This window comes from Phaenicophaeus curvirostris, chromosome 17 (genome assembly GCF_032191515.1).
Source record: "Phaenicophaeus curvirostris isolate KB17595 chromosome 17, BPBGC_Pcur_1.0, whole genome shotgun sequence".
NCBI lineage: Eukaryota > Metazoa > Chordata > Aves > Cuculiformes > Cuculidae > Phaenicophaeus > Phaenicophaeus curvirostris.
In genome coordinates, this window is record NC_091408.1 from 8,919,055 (window position 1) to 8,939,222 (window position 20,168).

Here is a 20,168-nt window from a genome sequence, read left to right on the forward strand (position 1 = left end):
GAGTGGTGAATCATAGAATAGTTTGGGTTGGAAAGGACCTTAAAGATCACCCAGTTCCAACACCCTGCGATGGGCAGGGACATACCACTGGCCCAGGCTGCCCAAGGCCCATCTAACCTGGCCTGGAACACCTCCAGGGATGGGGCAGCCACCACTGCTCTGGGCAACCTGTGCCAGGGCCTCATCGCTCTCATGGTGAAGAAATTCCTCCTTATGTCTAGTCTAAATCTGCCCCTCTCCAGTTTATACCCATTGCCCCTGGTCCTGTCACCACAAGCCTTTGTGAACAGTCTCTCCCCAGCTTTCTTGTAGCCCCTTCAGGTACTGGAAGGCCGCTGGAAGAGGCTGCCCTGGGAAGAGGTGGAGCCCCCATCCCTGAAGGCCTTCAAAAAATGTGTAGACTTTGCCACATGGCTTAGTGGGCCAAGAGCAACGTTGGGCTGATGGTTGTACTGGATGATCCTGGAGGTCTTTTCCAACCTTAGTGATTCAATGAAACCCAGCTTACTTGCCCTCTGAGATAGAACCATAGAATGGTTTGGGTTAGAAGGCGGGAGCAGGGACACCTCACTGGATCAGGCTACGCAAAGGCCCATCCAAGCTGGCCTCCAACAGCTCCAGGGATGGGGCAGCCACCACTGCTCTGGGCAACCTGGGCCAAGAATTTCTTCCTAATGTCTAACCTCCATCTTCCCGCCCTCCCATTTAAAGCCACAGGCCAGTTCTCATCAAGCAGAGACTCCCAGCGAGAGGAGCAGAACGAGCCCCGTTAGCGGTGCCTCCCCCAGCCCGGGGAAGGGACCCGCGGGGCTCCCAGGGCCGCCCAGCAGGGGGAGGGGCCGGGGGAGCCGGGGGGGGAGGGAGCCGCCACGCCGCCCGCTGTGATTGGCCGGCTCTGCCCCGCGGCCCAATGAGCGCCTCCCGCTGGGGGCTCGCCCGGTGACGTCACTCGCGCCGTGGCCCAATGAGAGCGCGCGGAGGAGCGGAGCCCGCGCGGTGATTGGCCGGGATCGCTCTCGGGGGGGGCGGGCGGAGCGGGAGCGCTGCGGGCGGCGGCGGAGGGAGGGGGCGCGGGGCGCGATGCGGGGCGGCGGGAGCCTCCTCCCGCTGCTGCTCCTGGCGCTGCTGCGCGGGCTCTGCCGCGGCAGGGAGGCGGCCCCCGCGGCCGTGACCTGCGGCTCCGTGCTCAAGCTCCTCAACACCCGCCACAGCGTGCGGCTCCACTCGCACGAGGTCAAGTACGGCTCCGGTGAGCGGGGGCGGGGAACCGGGGGGGCGGGGAAAGGGGGGATAGTCTGTGAGGGGCAGGGATCTAGGGTACAGGCTGTGAGGGGCAGGGAAATGGGGGACAAGGTGTGAGGGGCAGGGATCTAGGGTACAGGCTGTGAGGGAGCAGGGAAAGGGGGGACAGGGTGTGAGGGGCAGGGAAATGGGGGGCACGGAAATGAGGGGCAGGCTGTGAGGGGCAGGGAAATGGGGGGCAGGCTGTGAGGGAAATGGGGGGCAGGCTGTGAGGGGCAGGGAAATGGGGGGCAGGCTGTGAGGGAGCAGGGAAATGAAAATGGGGAACAGGGTGTGAGTGGCAGGGAAATGGGGGGCAGACTGAGGGGCAGGGAAATGGGGGCAGGGTGTGAGAGAGCAGGGAAATAGAGGGCAGGTTGTGAGGGGACAGTGATCTGGAGGGGCAGGGAAATCAGAGTCACTAGGCTGGAAAGGACCTGTTAGGTCATGAAGTCCTGCCATTCCTATCTGCCACTAAACCATGTCCTTGAGTACTGGGCAGGCTGTGAGGGGGGCAGGGAAGTGGCTGTAAGGAGAGTAAGGAAGTGGCAGGAGGAAGGGCAATGCAGGAAGCCGGGATCTGACAGGTGGCACAGGCAGTGAGGGGGGCAGGGAAGGAGGAGGGAGTTAGAAGTTGCTGAGTTTCGTGCCCCTGGTTCAGAGGGAGCAGCAAGCTGGGGTGGGGTTGTAGGGTGCACTAGAGGACTGGTAGGCTGACAGGGAGGGGAGGATGTGGTAGTCTAGGGTACAGGAGGATACTGCAGCTGTGCACTGTGCATCCTGGAGTTGGGGTGTGACAGGGATGCTTTGCCCTCATCCCTGTGATGAGCCCTGTTCTGTATCTAGGGCCTCAGTAGTACCTTCCCAGTGGCTGTTCTGGCAGCGAGGGTGCTGGTTTGTGTGGTAATGCAGAGAACTTAGTAGTATTTTTGTGGAAGGTATGATGGTACGAGTTAGTATCCATTACGAATCTGATTTTTTTTCTCTTGCGTTCACCGTGAACTTTGACAGTTTGCATCAAATAACACGTGCTGTGTTTAACTTCTTCAGTCTGAAAGATTGTTTGCTACCTGCATTCCCATTGCGGTCAGTAAACTCTGAGAATTAAACGTCTCTTACACACAAAGGCATGAGAACATTAAAGCACATTTCTTTAGGTTTTTTTCAGGGCTTTTTGAGCTGAGGAAGTGGGTTCAGTCTCCTGCCGTTTAATTCTATTCAAACAGGAAGCGGGCAACAGTCAGTGACAGGAGTCGAAGCTTCAGATGATGCTAACAGTTACTGGCGGATTCGTGGGAAGACAGATGGCAGTTGCCAGCGTGGGACACCGGTGAAGTGTGGCCAAGCTATACGACTTACCCACGTTAACACAGGAAAAAATCTACACACTCATCACTTCCCATCACCACTCTCCAGTAACCAAGTGAGTCATTTTAACTCTTACGCTTTTGCATGAATAGTGGCTGCTACTGACAACAATCTCTAGAGTTTCTCACGTTTTTGAAGAGTCAGGCTTGGGTACCACCTGTCCAAAACAGTGTGTCTGTGTGTGTCCAGAGTTCAAGTATATGCTTCTCTGCATCTTGGAATAACATCAGTAGTCCTTGACAGAGGTAAAATTTGATGTGTATCAGTATCAATATTTCATAGTGGTTTTATTATTCTGATCACTGCTACTGGGAAGACTGTTCAGAAACATTTAGCGTTTGCAGGGTGTAGGAGACTAAGCGCCTCTCTCACTGTTGGGAAGGTTTCTCTGGATAAAGGCCTCTAATCCTGTGTTGTAACACCAGGCATTCCTATATCCACGTTTCTTGGTGATCCAGTCTGTTAGTCTCAGTCACCTCACTATTCTTGTTTTAGTTAACTATTATTATTTATCTGTCCTCCTTCGACAAGAAAAAAATAATCTGCTCTCACAATTGTATTTATTTATCATTTTGTTTATAATTGGAAGAGTTTGTTTGGGTCCCAGTCTTGTCCTTGCACAAATGCTTCTCTGAGATTGAAAATAATCTCTTAAAATAATTAATGCAAACTTGTTGGATGTTTGTCATTAGTAGTCATTTTAGTCTTCTTTCAGACTCTGTAGATGGGTCATTACATCCAAAGCTGGAAGACCTAACTTTTTCTGAAACAGGTTTGTCTTTTACCATGAATCAAGTGGCTATGAAACATAAAGGTCCAGTTTTGTGTAGGGTATCTAGATGATCTGGTTTCTAAAACAAAAGAAGTGATGGAAAAATAGCATTTCAGAATTATTTAAAGAGCTGTTTCAAAAACCTTCCTCCAGTTTTCATTTGTCAGTTTAGACTACTTGTATAATGTTGTCATTAATGTAAAAATGTTCATCAGCTGTTATGTTTCTTTCATTTTGCTACATGTTTGCGGAGTATCCAAGTAAAAGGAAAATTTGCAGGGCTTCCTGGAGATTGACAGCACAGTGATTTACGATGTTACTGAAATATGATCTAGCTATGAACACAAACTTTACTTCATATTCTTAACAGAAGCTGGATTTTCAATCAGTACGTTGTCTGTCACACTTTTTGGACTATATATATTTGAATTAACATGATCCTAAAATTTTAGGGTGCTGGGTACAAATTGTTGCCTTTCTGTTTTCAAGTTGTTCATCATTTCTCATTATCGGATTTTTAAGAATTGATGGCTGTCTAGAGTCCTAAACAGTTGGAGCTTAGCCTGTCCAATTTCTGGGATTGCTTGACCTTTTTTTTTTTTGTGCAATGAAATCTAATCTCTAACTTTTGTTTTAGCAGGAATTAATTTGCTTTAATGGTCTTTTTTTCTTTTCTTTTTTTTTCTTAAGAGCTAGCTATCTCTCTGAAGAAAGTGTAAATCAAAATAGTTGTTGATCTGATTGTAAGCTTAGTATAATAAGAAAGGAATGTGATTATTTAGTAAACTAAATTGTTGGGACTTTGTTGTAAAAACACACGGTGAAAAACCATGTTTGAACAGCAGCTATGAAGATAGTGACACTACAGAGCTGAATGATATACAGACTTGCATCAGCGTTAGTGTTGTTTCGTTTGCTTCTTTCTTGGAAGGCTTGTTCTGATCTCTGTGCTTAAGTCCTCTTTCATTTTGTCTGTGATGTGTGTTGGGGTCTGCTGGTGCTTTGTGTTCAGATTGTAGTGGTAGAGCATTGCTGCTTCTGGACTTGGTAACTGCTGACAAAGTAATGCAATAACAATTTTTCTTTCCTCTCCATCCTGCCTTTAAACTCTGCTGGCTGTGGTTGATGTATTTGTGTGCGTATCGGAGGTGTCTGCTTGCATTCTCACCTCAGGAGGTTTGTGTCTCTAACAGGAAGTAAGTGCCTTTGGTGATGATGGCGAAGGAGATGACCTCGATATATGGATTGTGCAATGCAGTGGGACTTACTGGGAGCGGGAGGATGCAGTGCGCTTCAAGCACGTAGGAACTGAGGTGTTCCTTTCAATAACGGGGGAACAGTATGGCCATCCCATTAGAGGCCAGCGGGAAGTTCACGGCATGCCTACTGCTAATCATCACAACTATTGGAAAGCAATGGAAGGAGTCTTCATCAAACCCAGTATGGACCCTGCGAAACACGATGAGCTCTGAATTGACAGAGGATCCAAAATGCTTCCGCTTACTCCAATGTTCGGAGATGCTAATCCTTGGTCTCTTATAAGTCCTCCCTTGCCCAAGTGACTGACTTTCTCCATTACTGAAGGGAATTAAGAATGTGGCACTTCTGTGGGGAATGGCATCTGCCAGGTTTAACCATTGACATTTATTTGGCAGAATCCTTTCTGAATTTTCAAGCTTAATTGGTGAAATCAGTTCATACATCTGTTAGTTTTCGTTGTCATTTGTTTTGCTTATTACTATTTCTCAAATTCAAGGGAAATGGAAAAACTGAAGTAATACATTTCCGTAGTCCTGAGTACAATAAAACTTTGTATTTTGTAGTCTTGTTCCAATTCTAATTAAATATTTGGAAACTGATTTCTACTTCTTAGTGTGAGAATGTTGTAATGAGGAGATGGATAAGTCTAGAAAGGGAAAAGTAGTTCTCAAATATGATGTCTTCAATGGCTTGAAGTTGGTTATTCAGCCTTCTGGAAAAGAAATGTGATCCGTTTGAAAATTGCTTTCAGTGTCTCTGATGAATTTCATTGTGTACTGTATTGGAAGAGTTGGAAGTAGTGTGTATGTTGGAGTAAGAAAACAAAGTTTTAATGTATTCATTTTCTCCAGGAAGTTTGGATTTTCTGTTAATGACAATACTGCTCATTGTCAAATGGTGAGACTGCTCTGCTCTGTGAACTGGTGCAGACAGCTGTTGTTTGTTTAGTTGATACTAGAATTCTATAAAATTCTGTGTGGTGTGAAGGAACGGTTGAATTTGACTTATATTGTACTTGGATGTCACTTTGCAAGATCAGTATGAGAATCTCAGTGAATAAATAGCAGGGCATATACACTTGTGGGGGTGGGTCGTGTGAATCAGAAGAAGAGAAAAAGGAATCTTAGACATGGTTTGGTCCCAGGTTTTTGACAGGATGGTGTGTTCTGCAGTGCCAGCAAGGAATCTTCACTGAACAAGTTATGAATTTCTGTGTTCCTCTCCCTCTGTGAAGAGAAAAAAAAACTGATTCTCAAATGTATTTCTTAAACACTGTTACTGGAAGCACTGGTTAAAATTCAAAGTACCAATCACTTCCTGTTTGCTTTAAACGGTACAGCTCACAAAACAAGTGTGAAAAGTCAGAAAATTCAGGTGTTCTTGTCTACATGTGTAATAGTTTACTGATTAGGGTCTTAATTAGTTATCAGTGAGAGAAGCAGTGAACTGATTGGCTGCTTTTGCAGCTCCAGTCACATGCTGCAGTGTTGAAGTGTTGTGTTGAGAAGATGCAACAGGCAATCACAGTTTTACTTTATAAATACACTTGTTGATCTGCACTTTGTACTCTGTGACACCTCCTGCAGTTGTGCTGTCCTGACTAGCTTCAGGGTTTGTCTAAGAGCTTACTACTAGTGCTGATCCCCCATGCCCTCTGGAGCAAGGGACCTGTGGAACATGGTGACTGCTTTGAAGAAAAAGGTAAGACTTTTTCTGTGAATCTTGGTTGCATGTGAATATTTAAGGATTATGAGCATTTTGGAAAGTAAGTAGACTGGCTTTTGCTCTTTTGTATTAAAGTAAACTTTTTTTGTGATGAATGTTTAGGGTTTGCTGATATTCCTGACTAGTTGGTAGTGAAGTTGTAGCTATAAAGGATAACTACTTAAAACCAAAACAAACTTGCATAAACAAGCTGAATTTTCCTTTATTAAAAAGAAGGGCTTTTCTTTTGAAGTTGGCATATGAGTAAACACACAAAGAATAGTAGCTTTTGCAGAGGAAGAAATAGGTTCAATAGTGAGCTTTCTGTCACTACAAGCTAAATGCTTTATCCCTAAACCCCGTGGCATGGTGTTCATGTTCCTGTGGAATACTGAGTTGGCTGAGAAGGGGAGAGCCGTGTGGCTTTTAGTCTGTCCCTACACACTGTTTGTTTCTGTCCTGAGCAAAGGTTTTTATCAGTCTTATTATTATGGTTGAGTGGGATTTCAAAAGACCTTCATCTTTCTGTTCTGGTCTTGAGCCAAACTGGTTTGCTGAGGCTGAGAAAGAAGTGGCTTTCAGTTTTTATTACTTATTTTCCAGCATGATCTCAGTTTTGAACAGCTGTACTTTCTGTTCCTGAAGAGCCAAGCTTCCCCCAACATGTATCCATGGATGCCTTATTTAAGTATTCCTGTGAACTGAGTTTGTCACTTTGGATTCTGACCAAAGTGTAAAAAGTCACTTGGCCTTAATTTTTCACTTGTGTTTTATACACAATGTTTGGGGGGGTTTTCTGATTTTTATTACTATGAAAGGTCTGCTGAAGGACTCTAAAATAGGCCACCAGAAGTACATCTTACTTTGGAAAGGGCTGATATAGTACTAAGCAGGCTAAATCCAGGCTGCAAAAGCAGTGTGTTAATGTGGGAAGTGCAGAAGCTTATAGCTGTGAAAAATAATTGCCTGTGAAGTGTTGATGTGCTTTCCTTTCTGTATAACTTCTGGATCTACAAGACTTGCATTGCTGTCTGTTTAAAGTGATGTTCTATGCTTTGAACCGAAATACTGAGATTTCGGAATCTGATTCAGGTGTTCTTTTTTACTTTGGCTGCTTACAATTAAACCTTTCAGTCGCTGCTGAGTGCACAGCTGAGGAGTAGAGACTTGGAGAATCCCAGTTTTTATATTGTTAAGGTTTGTTGTTGTTTCTTTTCCAGGTGACTTGTATCATCTGCCTAACAATGTTGGGACTCCTGGGTAAAATAGGAAATACTGAGAGATGTAGATATGAGAGTTTTACTTCTTTCTTTCCTTTTATTTTAAGGTGATAATCTAAATTTTCTAACACCTCTTGTCAGAATTCTCTGCACACTTCAAGGTTAAGTAAAAGCTATTTATTTTGGCTTGTGATCCTAGCAGAAAATAATTCTTTCTAATAACTGACAGGTGCTTTCCAATTTCTTGCTTACTACTATTACCAGAACTCTTTGAGGTGTTTTTACTCGTTCTTTAATAAATTAAAACGGCTCTTGGGAAAAGAGCAGAAAGATCCTTATTTATAGTTGTCGGTGGGAATAATTGCTAAAGACAATCTACCTACTTCAAACTCTCTGCTTTGAAAAAGCTGTCAAATACTGTATTCTACATGTGTGTAGATGTAGGTCAATGTAAAATAACAGATTTCCTTAGACAGATTTCCTTAATTTGAGGCAGGTGTGCCTTGTGTCTACAACCATTTTTACTCTTCCTTTCCTGAAGCTTTTTAAACTGATGATAAAAACCCTTTACTCTTATTCTAAATTAGTGTCTGGTTCACAGTGACAGTTCTGGTGTGGATTTGAGCTGCTGGTTTGTGAGGGATTCTGCTGTCTGCAGTCCTTTGGGAAAATGGTAACCTGCTTCATTAGGGCTAGAATTGTTGGAAGCTTTATGGCATCTCGAGGGTACCAAAACCTCATGAAACACATTACCAATTAATCAGGATGTGTGCAAGCTATCACGCTGGCTAATTAGTTCCTCTATGCTTTTTTAACTATAAAAGTAATGTGCAAGTGCTGGCTTTGCGTGGCTGGAGGACTGTTGAGGTTGGACTTGGATCTGGGGCTACTGCGTAGCAGAGGTGTGCGCTGTGCTGAAAACGGGGGTGTCTGGGGTGAGCCTGTTGTAATTCGAATCTCACTGAGCACAGAACGAGGACATCGCGGTGGTGATGATGATGTGCCGGTGCCTCCTCAGCCCCTCCCTCCCCGCCGGGTCCCCGTGGGCTGGACGGGCTGGGCTGGCTGTTCGGTTTCTGCTCCTTTAAATCAAGGCGACGGATTTAAATCCTAGGAGACAGCCCTCCAGATGAGCTGTAGAGACCCTGTAGAGGCAGAAATGCCAGCAGGGAGAAGAGGGGACGGGCGTATCTTTCTCCTCATCTCGGTCTTGGAGCCGGGAGCGGCGGGATCCCGGGCGGCGGGGCTGGTGGGACCGGGAGCACCGGGTGGCCGCTAGTCAGCGCTGCTCCTCCGCCTGCGCTCCCCGAGCATCGGGTGCCCGTGGCAGCCTCGCGGGTCCGGCAGCGCCCGCAAACCCACGCTCCTCGGGGGAAGCAAACGCACCGGCCTCCCCGCCTTCCTCGGCCGCTGTAGGACTAATGCGCTCGCGTAGGGTGCGCGCTGCCCCGCCAGGTACTGCTCGGGTGTTTGAAAGGGAAGTTTAAAACCCTGGCGCAGGCTATAAAGCGGCGCTCTAGGCGTTTCTGTATGCTATCTTTCTATAGGATCGATAAAGTGCGGCCAAGTCTGAAGTCTGTTTGCTTACAGTAGACATTTAAGGCAATTAAATGTATCATAAAATTAAATACCCGTTTCCGCTCAGTGGAGGGAGAAAAGACACAAAAGGATCGTTAAACACAGGGAGAGCTTTTTCTTCTCCCATCGTTTACAACAATCCCGTCCCTTTGCATCTTGCGGGATCTCGACAGCACAAGCTAAGAGCAGGCGGTCTGTTTGCAGCCAGGGTACTTACCCGAGCACCCCTTGTTCCTAGCGTCATTAACCCGGCTCTCTCCTGCACCGCTTCCCCTGCACCCGCCGTGGATTCGCTTTGCCGGGGGAGCCGCCGTCTCTCGCCGAGGCGGCACTGGGAGGCTGCGCCCCGCGGCTTCTCCCCGCGGAACGGGGGCTGCTGCCCAGGGCTGCCTCATTTGCCAGGTGAACGCGAGGTTTTCTGCAAATCCGCCCGGCAGCGTAACTGCGGTCTCTCGGCATCAGCCGCTATTTCTTCATTTCTAGCGGAAAGATGATTTCGAATAGGAGCCCTTTACCGTCCCGGGTACCGGTATTTGCGAGCCAGACCCTGCTAACGGCCCTTCTCGGATTGATGGCAGGAGGCTTCCTCCAAAACCCACTTCTCCTTCTCGCTCTCCTCTTATCCACGGCTCCTGCCTTCTCCGCCGGGGACGATCGTCGCCTCTTTATCCAACCTCGCCTGCTGCAGCGGGGAGGGGTGCGGGGAGGACCCGCCTCGTGTGCGCAGCCCCGAGCCCCCCCGCCGCTGCCAGCCCGTACCGGAGCCCCGCAGGAGCGCCGGGGAGAGCAGGCACGGTACGGGAAGGGGGGGGATCGGATGGTCCTGGCCGGCGCGGGGCTGCTTTGCCCACGGCAGGACTGACACCCAGGAACGGGGATGCCCTGTACCCGGCGGAGAGCGGGGCTCGCATGTCGATTCCTCTGCTGCCTCCGCTCAGCAGCTCCAGAGCCCAAAAAGCTGCAAACGGAGAGCTCTGGGCCGGGGTTGTCCGGGAGAGCAGTGCCGAGGAAGCCCGGCAGCGCGCCGGTACCTGCCCGGGAGAGGGAGCCAGGGGCGCACGAGCGGGTAGCGGATGCTCTGAGCGCTTGTCCCGCATCCAGGAGCTCCGGAGGGCTCCGTGCTGGTGGAGGCTCTACCTGTGGTGCTGTAGGGCTGTCCGGCTGCTGGCACTGCGAGGGAACACGCCTTAGTGCACCTTCAGCAGTTCCCACCCTACTGCGAAGCGATCTACAACTCGGTAGCTGTTTAGGATGGGCACGCGACTGTGATGAAGTAACTATATAGGGCGTGTTTAATCACCGTTCTGCTCCTCTTGTGCCCTCCTCGCTTATTCAAACCGGGAAGGCTCGTGATTCGCGCCAGCAGCGTCTTACACCGGGATCGTGTCGTGTGTGCTTGTGCTCCCGTCGCCAAAACCCGGCTGTGATAACATTAAACCCGCGCGGCCAAAACAGACATCGGGAAGCGCATGGTGCGAGTTTTCTCCCGAGATTGCACCCAGGGGAGCCCCATCTGTTCCCTCTCTCCAGGCGAACGCATCACCGCACCGGGGCTGCGGGCAACCTTCTCTGGAACCGCACCGCAAACCCCACTGGTGTCGCGCTGCGTCTCCTAAACAGCACAAACGCACGGCAGTCGGAGAGGTTCTCAGTCAAGCTTAGAGATTTCAGCCTCCGGGGCAAAATAACTTAAAATGCTAAAATCTCTAAATCTCTGTCTCCCTACGTAGCCGCTGGTTTCCCTCGTGGGTTTGTAGGTTGTTTACTCTGAGCGCTTAACTGAAACCCCGCTAACAAGTCCCAGCAGTGCCTCCACAGCAGCCTCGGAGCCTCCCGGTCGCGGCTCTGGGGATAAAATTGCTTCGTGGCGTCCCTTAGGGAATGTGCCGTTCCTGCACTGGAGCCGGCGCGGGGGACAGGAGGGATGCTCGGCACGGGGGATGACCGGTCTGTCCAGAACAGATGCGTTTGTTCCTTAGGGTATAAATTCTGCACTGGAGAAAGAGACTTCCTTCCTCCTTACCCAAAAAGGAAAGGGTAACGGTGATTTTTTTTTTTTTTTTGAAGTCGCAGCTGGTGTGGAAGGGACACCTCCTCCGGAGAGCTGCGGTGGGAAGCAAAGCCAAGCCTTGAACAGCCCCCCACCTCCCCGAGACTAGGAGTTTCACCGCACAGGTTTTACTACCCCTCCCACAGCCACCGAGAGCCCTGCCAGGGGGCGAGCCCGGCCGGCGGCCTTTCCGGCAGCACGGGAGGGATGGGGAGGGTCGAGAAAGCGGGGAGGGGGGTGCTCCTACACGTGGGCGATCTCGGGACAACGTAAATACGCGGTCGGTGACCGGGAACGAGGGTTCCCGAGCCCGGCGGTGCCCAGCAGGGCAGGGGCGCAGAGCTGGAGGCGGTGGTGGGACGGGGGCTGCGTGGGGCAGGGTCACGCGTGGTGGGGCCCTACGAGGCGAGTTGGCCGGCGGAGGAGACCCCGGCAACCTCGGACCGTCCCGCAGCGAGCCCCGGGCTGGCAGCACCGGCAGCTCCCACCGGGAAGGGATGCTGAGAAGGCTGGTGCCCAGCGGGACACTATATTATAAAGGTGCTTTTTAAGGAGAAAAAAAGTAACGTAGACCGGCTCCTTTCCTTCCAGACTGTTTTCTGCACTCTTCTCCATAGGCAAGTTGTCCAGTCTAGATCCTTCTTGCCAGAAAACCACCTTGACACTAGATCATACTGACTTATCTCTGGTGCCTTAAGAAATGGAAGGAAAATTATTACCTGTTGTGCACTCTGAGACACCATGGTTCGTACTGAAAGGCTTAACGCTTAACCGTGAAAAAGATCCATCCTAATAAAGTGTTGGCTAAGGTCGAGGGATCTTTTGTTAGGAGTAAATGGAGCTGTGCTTAAGGTACAGGACTGGGACTGATGCCCCGGGCTCGGTTCCTGGTAGCAGAACTGGGTGATCCCAAGCAACGTGTCAGTGATTCTCTGTCCCTCCCGGAGGGAAAACTACCGGTTCTCATTGCCTCTCTGTAAGCGGTGCCGGGTGGGCAGCAGGCGGGCTGGGGGACCTGCCCGCAGGCTAAATGGCCTCGGCTACCCTGTCCCCCGAAGGCAGCAGGGGCCGGGAACCCCCCAAACAGGAGGTGGAGGCCGGGAGCAGCCCCCTGTCCCGGGACACCGCGCAGCCCTTCTCGGCCCCCGGGACCCACCGGGGTGCCCGGCGGAGCAGCGCCCGGCTCCCTCCAGGCTGGTGCGTGTGTGCATCAGGGGCTTTGTAGAGAAGGATGTGCTTGGATTTCAGGGCTATTTTAGGCAGAATTCATCGGAATGTATTTGAATGAACAGCCCGAGCAACACTTACTGAACAGGGTCTTGCTGCGTGTCTTCCCCCACCTTTTATTGCGTGCCCCTAAGTTAATAAAAATATTTCGAGACGCCTGTGTCGAGAAGCGGTTTTGGTGGCTGTCCCCTTCGCCTCGCCTTGACCCTCCTCTCGCCGCCTTTCCAGGGGCGATTCCTGCCCCAGGCTCCCATGGTTTCGAGTGCGCCTTCCCCGACGGATGGTGCCGGAGCCGCGCCCGGACCCCCCGGCATCCCTGTGCCCCCCGCCTGCAGAGCTCGATTTCCCTCTGCTGCTGCGGAGCCCCGGCCCTCGCTGACGAGACCCCGGCACCCAAACCCTCCCCGGGCGGCAGCGTGACTCTGTCCTGCCCGGTGATGCTCGTCGGGGCAAGGGGAGCGAAGCCAGGGAGGCACCGGCGGGCTGCTTGGCTTTGGGCTTTAACCCACCCACGCAGGACTTCCCTGCTGCTGTGCCGACAGCTATTCAGCTGCTCGAGGCTTCAGAGACCTCTTGCCCCAACTGGCTGCCTTATTCATGGTACAAATGAAAAGAGATTCGGCTTTGCTTTTCCCTATTTAAATATTATCCTTATTCCCCCTGCCCCTATTTAAGCTATCTCCTGCTTTTTTTGTTTATTTGTTTTGTGCAAGATAGTTTTTGGGGATTGGTGGTTTGTTTGTTTTTTGTTTGTAGGCGTTTACCTTTCAGTAGGGATGTCTGTATGAGAAGTGTGGGAGGGGGAGAAGGGAGGGGTTCTGATCAGAGAATTTGGCCGGAGCTTCACGAGGGGAACACCAGAACTATCCTTTGCCTTGCTCAAAACGCCCTAAATGAATCATTTGGTGGCTGGAGGTGGGCAGTGACAAATGCTTAGCTTTGCTGGTGCTTGGTGTCTGTAACAGGTTCCATGCGAGAGTGGCCTCCAGGCTTCTGCAGGGCTGTTGAGAGATCTCTTTTTCCTTCAGATCAGGAAGTCTTTCATTTTCTGTTTCTCTCAGAGCAGAGCCTCCCTTTTGTCTGAATTTTTCAAAATAGTTTAAGAGGTGTGTCAAAGGTGTAACCACTGTAAAAGGAAAACCAAGCAACAGGATATTCTGCTGGTGGGCTGTGTAAAACTGGATTGCTATCAGCCTAAACTTGTTCTGAACTATGGTGGGGATTCACAGTGGAGGAGCTAACCAGTTTGTCTTCTAGCACTACGTGAATGGTGGCTTTCATAATCATTGTTAGCTCCCTGTTTATTTTGTAACTTGCCTTTAACTGAGTGCACTGCTAGCAAAATTACAGCAGCTTCTGGTAAAGATGTTGTTTCTCAGCAGATCAGTGCTTTAGGAGCAGAGGTCTACCCCTTGTAGCAGTAGCAGTGATTCTTTACAGCCATGCAAAATAGTACATTCAGTTCACCGTGTGTGCTACTTCTTATCCTTGCCACCCAATTGCTCTGGGTGTCTAAGGAGTTCGACAAGACCCAAGGGAGTTTACAAGAGAAGGGCTCACCTGCCTCCCAGGTGAGCAAGTAAGCAGGACACTGAGCCGAGGCAGTGTACCTAGTTCTGTGCGGGGCCACAAAGGCTGTTTTGGTTTGCCCCAAAGAACTTCTATTCTCAATTAGCTGCTCACCTGCTGTTCTGCTAGCTCCTTATGGCAGAGATCTCTGCCTGTGGAGCTTCTGGTGACGACACACTAAAGAGAAGAGCACGCTTTTAAAGCTCTGATGCTCTGAGACTCTTCTTCCCATCTGTTCACTTCTGAACAGTGCGGATGGGTCCTTCAAAAGGACACAGGGCTGCTAGATCCAGGCATGGCCTGGGGAAGCTTGCCATTCCCAGGAATGGTTCAGCTGGAGTCTTGGAAATTGTGTACAGATTGAGGGAGGATTCAGCTGAAAAGATGGGTGGATAATGCCACTGTCAAGCCTCCATTGGAGCAGTTTGGACACCTGCTACTCCCCTTGGATGGGAAAAGGATGCTGAATATAGAGGTCTTGTCATGAAGGGAATGTACATTCAAGTACTCTCCGTGAATGGGGTTCTCCAGAGGAGTTAACCGTGAATACTGTTTTTCCTAGTCAGTCGTAGCAAGCACTAGATTTTTTTTTTTTTTAATATGCCTCATTCTCTTTCTTAGTGCTTAGTTTATCATAATTGCCAGAACGTATCCTGTCTTCGGCCTATGCTGGGATGAATCCTGAGGACTGGATGTCAAACAGCGACAGGATACAGCCCTAAAAAACAGTAGCTCGTGCTTCCTGTAGGGAACTGGCTGTCTGTGGCAGCCCTTCTAGAGGCAGCGCATACCCTCTGCTGTGGTGGTGTGAGCGCAGTGCTGAGAAGCAGGCCTAGGGGAAAAAAAATCTGTTGTGCCTTGGTTTGCAGTAAATACACTATGAGCTACCCTAGTGGTATTAGGTCTAATCATAGTTTTTTCCCTCAAAGCTGTGGCTGGATTTACGTTGATCACTTTAAAGCAAATCTCTCAGATATATTTAGTAGAAGAATGTGTAAAACCCCAGCCCCCAAATGGTATTGTGTAACCAAAATAGTATTTAAGTGCCCCTGTGTAAACTAACTGAAAAGCCTGCTGTTTGCCTTCTTTGCCTCTGTTGTGTATTGGTCAACCGAAGCCAGGCGTTCTGTTTGCTGTTCTGATTACTATTTTAAAAGGAAAGATCCATAGGATCATGTTATCCAGAAAGTGAAAAAAGACTTAAAACCCCTCACTCACCAGGCTTAGAGAGGACCCTGGGGCTGAGCGAGAGCCCTCTCGTGGGCTGCCCAGGGGTAGGGATTGCCAAGGGCGCTGGCGCTATTTGAAAGCGCGTGCACATCAAGGATACAGTCCTGCACAATGTACTTTGTCCCTTTATTTTGGCATGTGTGGTGCAGCTGGTCTTGGTAACCTCTGCAGCCTCAGTCACAGGGTTCAGCTAAGCTCAGCAAAGATGAAGAGGTGTTAGCGTAGGGTCAAGGAGATGGTGGGAGCTAGTGGGCCAACTGGGAATGTGTTCCCACTGTTGTATCTAGAGCTGGTATCAGGTGGAAATGAGAGGTGGATTTCCTCTTGCTTTGAACCAAGAGGAGTTTGCAGGCTTTCCCCCTAATTTACTGTTATTGATCTCCCATCAGCTCCTTGCCCAGTTAAATCCTTTATTCAAGGTGCTGGATCTTAGGAGCACAGTGGTTTCCCATTATTGTTACAATCTTTGCCAAAGAGATTCCCCCTTCTCAGTAATGCACCAAAGTGGAAGTAATCGCTTTTTTCTTCTTGCATTTGTCCTTTCCTGTTTCATTCACCGATTGAAAAATGGCTAAAGAGCAGCCCCCGTTTCACCTCCCCTTTTCCCTGATTGACTCAGCAGCTCCTGGGACAGAGAGAGGAAAGGGGCCTCGAGGTCATAACCTTCACAATCTTCAAAGCCCCTGCCGCTTCCAGCAGCTGTCACAGCTCTCACTGACCATATCCCCAGAAGGTCAGCAAAAAAATAAACACTGGGGCCCGACAGGTCCCCTTCTTATGCAAACCGTCCGTTTCCCTCCCCAGCTCCCATTCCATGCATAGCTTACACACAGGAGACCCCCTTGGATTTGCAGAGCTATGCAAGAGCAAAATGCCACAGAAAATAAAAGCAGAAGGGTTTCCTGGGCAGGCAGGGTGGGAAAAAGAAAAGCAGCTTCCTGAGCTCTACATGCCCACCCACAGGCTGTTGCAGCCATTTTGTGTGCGCAAAGCCTGAAGGTGAAGCTGGGGAGGGGGCTGAATTTTCCCTGGGGGAGAGACTGCAGGGAAGGATTCAGCTTTTATATCTGTTTGTGCGTGAGAGGCAGAAGAAAGAGAATCCAAAAGAAATAGGAAACGGAGCATAGACTGTAACAGTGTTTCCATCAGGATTAGATTGCATCCTGCAGCCAGCCTGCTTTCTGTACTCATCTTCCTTTGCAAAAAGTCATGATGAGGCAGAAACAGTGCCAAGGAGAAGCACAGGTTCAAAAGGCCAGAGTGGAAAGGTCCTTTGCTAAAGGAAATACCCCTCCGCAGCCCTCTTTAATACAAGTATCCATTTCACCGTGGTCACTGATAATCAAAGGGCTGCTTCCTGGCCTTCTCAGCACAGCTCCCAGATGCCGAGCGGTCTTCTCATCTCCATTATTGCAAACCATTCCCTTCCTGCCTCACACACTCTCTTCCCAACCCATGTTGGGTTCGGGGCTGGGGCATGCCTCGAGCCTGTTCTCGGGCTCCGTGGAAAAGGAAGGCACTCACTTTCCCATCAGTGTTTTCAGCCTCTCCCACAAAAACCAAGCAGGCGATGAGCACACTGCATCGCTGGACAAAAACCCTTCGAGGGGCTTTTCCCTCTGCATGTGGCTACTGGGGAGGGGCTAGTGACCTGCAGGAAATCCCACTGGGAAGAAAAGGCAGCAAGAGGAGGGGTGGTGGGAGTTACGGTATTTATTTGGGGTGGGCTGGGTACAGCAGAGGGGCAGTGGGCCTGGGTCCTTGCCCTGCCCCTGTGGGTCTTGAAACAAAGACAGCTGCAGGACCAAAGCCCCCTCTTCTGTGAGGGTGGCTCTCGGGGTTGGTGGGACTCCCAGTCCCCGCATGCTGTCACCAGCTCGTCCCTGGCTCTCGCCGCTCCCCGGCGCACTGACGCCCTTTCATTATTGCACTGCTCGCTGCGACCGTGACAGTAGTGCAACAGGGAAAGAGGGGCAGCCCGCCCGGTGGTCCCAGCGCTGGGGCACAGAGGGAGAGCCTGGGGGGGATCCCCGGCTTTGTCCCAGAGCTGTCTGCCTCCCCCTGGAATGATACTGGGGGGTTAAAGCGAGGGCAGCGGCAGGGTCAGCTGGACAAGGGGAGGCAGTGGACATGGTGGGGCCATAGGGCTCAGCGCCCCCTCCCCAGGCCAGCTCAAAGCCCCGTGCTGGCCTCCAGTCCCCTCCCACCACCCCTTTCCCTGGGCCCCTTGAGGTCCCGAAAGGGACTGAGGGGACCACCTGAAATGGAAGGCAGGGCCACCCACTCGGCCACCCCGGCCAGTCCCTCCCAAAGTGGAGGGGAGATTCGTCCCCCATCCCTGCTCAGCTCCCACGTACCTCGTGGATTGCTCTTGCGAAGAGCCGCCCCGGCTGCCCTCAGCAGGCAGAGGCAGGAGCTTTGTTGGAGAGGTTACTGGGATTAGAACCTCGGCCTCTTTGTGCAATGCTCTGCTTCACACCGCGCTGGTTTTCAGGCTGGGATCAGGGGCAGGAACAGCAAGCATGGCTGTGTATCTCCTCCCATCCCTCGGTGGGTGTTTACAGTATTATGTAAAACAGGCACCCTTAAACATCTCAGGACTCACACTATTTCAAAGTGGAGCCATGATGGGTTCCTCTGGCTGCAATCACTGCTTGTGCATTTTAAACATGAGGCAGTTTTGAATCCTGTGTGATAGCATCAAAAATATGCCCATTACTCACAACCTGAGTCACCACAATAGCACGATTATTTGTCACAAGTAACATCTGTGCACAATTATTTGCCTATCTAACAACTCTTGGCATTTCACAACTTTTCCCTTAACCTGATGGGCACACAGGATTATTTTTTTCCTGCTGTGGCTTTCTTCTCTCCGTGAAGAATAACCCTCAAAAGAAAAGACCCTATAAGCAATATTGCACTACTACCCTGATCACAAAAGCAGAGGCAATATTGATAGGGTCTCATCCTCAAGGTTAGGAAGCTGGACAATGTGTCTTGCGGCAGGTGACAGGAGGGAGCTTCATTCCGTGCCTGCAAATGGGGAAGGGGTAGAAAGTTAGAAAGCAGTGCACTACCCTATGGATCACAGCACCATGTGCTCCTGGGAGGGTGGGGATGCAGGAATGGAGTAAACCTCTGACTCCGCAGAATCTGTGCTTGGGTGCTATCCCGTTCTCCCAGGACATATTTAACTCCAGTGTCGATTTTATACGGGTTTCTATACCTCTGTTTGCAGTTCTCGCGGTCTTCTTCTGTATAAATTTCTCTCCTTTATTAATAACTTCAGTCAATCAGCTGCCTAGCTGTGAGAGGCTGGGAAGTGATATTTATTTGATTAACTGATAGTTGTATTTAGAACCTCTTAGTAACAGGCATCAATCCCTCAGAACTTCCTTTCTAGGGCTGTCCTACTTGGAGAGTCTAGTGTTTTAAAATATCCCTCCCTTCATTGGAAATCACGGGATTAAGTACACACCAAAAATTAGAAAGCGAAACAGGATCTCCAGCATTGACTTCACATAAATGCACACAGGGTTTGGAGACGCACGCATGTTTTGTCCTTGCTTGTTTTGTTTGGCTTTTTCTTCCCCTCTTCCCTCCCCAGCACCTTTTCTGTACTGAGCTGAAAGGCACAATCTTCAGGGGCTGACTTGGTGCTGAACACACCAACTGCCAGGGACATGATTCCCAGGGAGAGGCCGAGACACCTCTGGCTGCAGGGCTGCTTTGCCAATTCAGCTCTCCCTCTGCAGCCTGGCTCTTGGGTAACCTGCCCTAGTGCCTTTGTCATGCAAAACCACCTGAGGGTCCAGAGGAAGAGGAAGGAAACTTCATTCCCAGGCCATCTCAAACCAGGTCATGATTTTGACACTTTTAAGCTTCTCTTTCCTTAGTCTGCTTTCCAGTGGATTAAATAGGAGTGTAATGGAGAGACAAACCCCTAATTCATGGATTCCTGGCTAATTTATGCATGCCATATTGCTCTGGTCTTTGCCATTAGAGATCCCTGGCACTTGGTGATGGCGTGAGGCAGCCCTGCATCCCCTTTGATGTTGCCTGACTTGCGCAGAGCAGCCAAAACCCAAGGACATGCCAAAGAAAAGGGAACAGAGGCAGCTCCATTAATTGTTTGTTTTTCTAATGAACTGATAAACAAAATCTCTAGTCTGCCCCAACTCCTCCCTCTCCCCAGCCTTTGTGATGCTTGTTGGAAGCAAACAGGGATTTTTTTTTTTCCACGTTATTTATTTGTATTAACCTTTGCTCACACTAATTAAAAGGCCACATTCACAGAGATTGGTGTAAGCAGCTCAGAATGAGTTTGGTCAAACTTCTGTATTCTCGTTACCTTGGCAAAACCTCAGATTTAATCCTGCCACTCTGTTTCTCAACAATCCCTGCAACCTAGACATCCTGTTGAACTGAGAATGAAAAAAAAAAAAATACAACTAGGCTCGGCCTTACCTTTCCATCTATTCCCGTCCGGTCTCTATTTTGTTTATTGTTTACCATGTCTTTTCCACTCTTCAGCCTCAATGTTATCTCAAACAAGACTTACACTTAACACACATGATTTAACTTCTCCAGTGGCCCCAGAGACAAACCCACTGGCGCGAGTCCACAGTGGAAATGCACAATTCACTTATCAAGTGGCATCACTAAAGCATCAGTGTTGGGGGAGGGAATGATATGATTTGACAATTTCTACACAACTTAAGAATTTAGGACTCCCCATGATCTCCCCCCTTTTTATTTTTTTTTCCCCCCAAAGACAAGAAAAACACAGATTCAATTTCCAATAACACTCCCCCAGTTTGCAAACAATATGCAAAGCCTGGGTTGGGCTGTGTCCTATAGCAAGGAGACGCTCTGGAATGTATATGGGGGTTATTTTAAAATAAAC

At 49.7% G+C, this 20,168-nt stretch overlaps 2 protein-coding genes across 2 annotated transcripts in view; one reads left to right on the forward strand and one right to left on the reverse strand.

The window, feature by feature from the left end:
- Positions 1-20,168, reverse strand: part of YDJC (YdjC chitooligosaccharide deacetylase homolog) — a 50,301-nt gene that overhangs the window by 22,343 nt on the left and 7,790 nt on the right. The gene's annotated exons all lie outside the window — the stretch shown is intronic.
- SDF2L1 (stromal cell derived factor 2 like 1) lies at positions 1,068-5,671 on the forward strand. The gene is made up of 3 exons (XM_069870698.1): positions 1,068-1,249; positions 2,508-2,704; positions 4,615-5,671. Exons 1-3 carry the CDS (start codon positions 1,081-1,083, stop codon positions 4,891-4,893), a joined length of 645 nt encoding a protein of 214 aa, XP_069726799.1. The 5' UTR covers positions 1,068-1,080; the 3' UTR covers positions 4,894-5,671.

What these genes read in the sequence shown, in the direction of transcription:
- SDF2L1 (XM_069870698.1), top strand. Translation starts at nt 1,081, where the DNA reads ATGCGGGGCGGCGGGAGCCTCCTCCCGCTGCTGCTCCTGGCGCTGCTG. An exon ending in CGAGGTCAAGTACGGCTCCG is followed by an intron (nt 1,250 to 2,507) that starts GTGAGCGGGGGC and finishes CTATTCAAACAG; the next exon opens with GAAGCGGGCAACAGTCAGTG. An exon ending in CACCACTCTCCAGTAACCAA is followed by an intron (nt 2,705 to 4,614) that starts GTGAGTCATTTT and finishes TGTCTCTAACAG; the next exon opens with GAAGTAAGTGCCTTTGGTGA.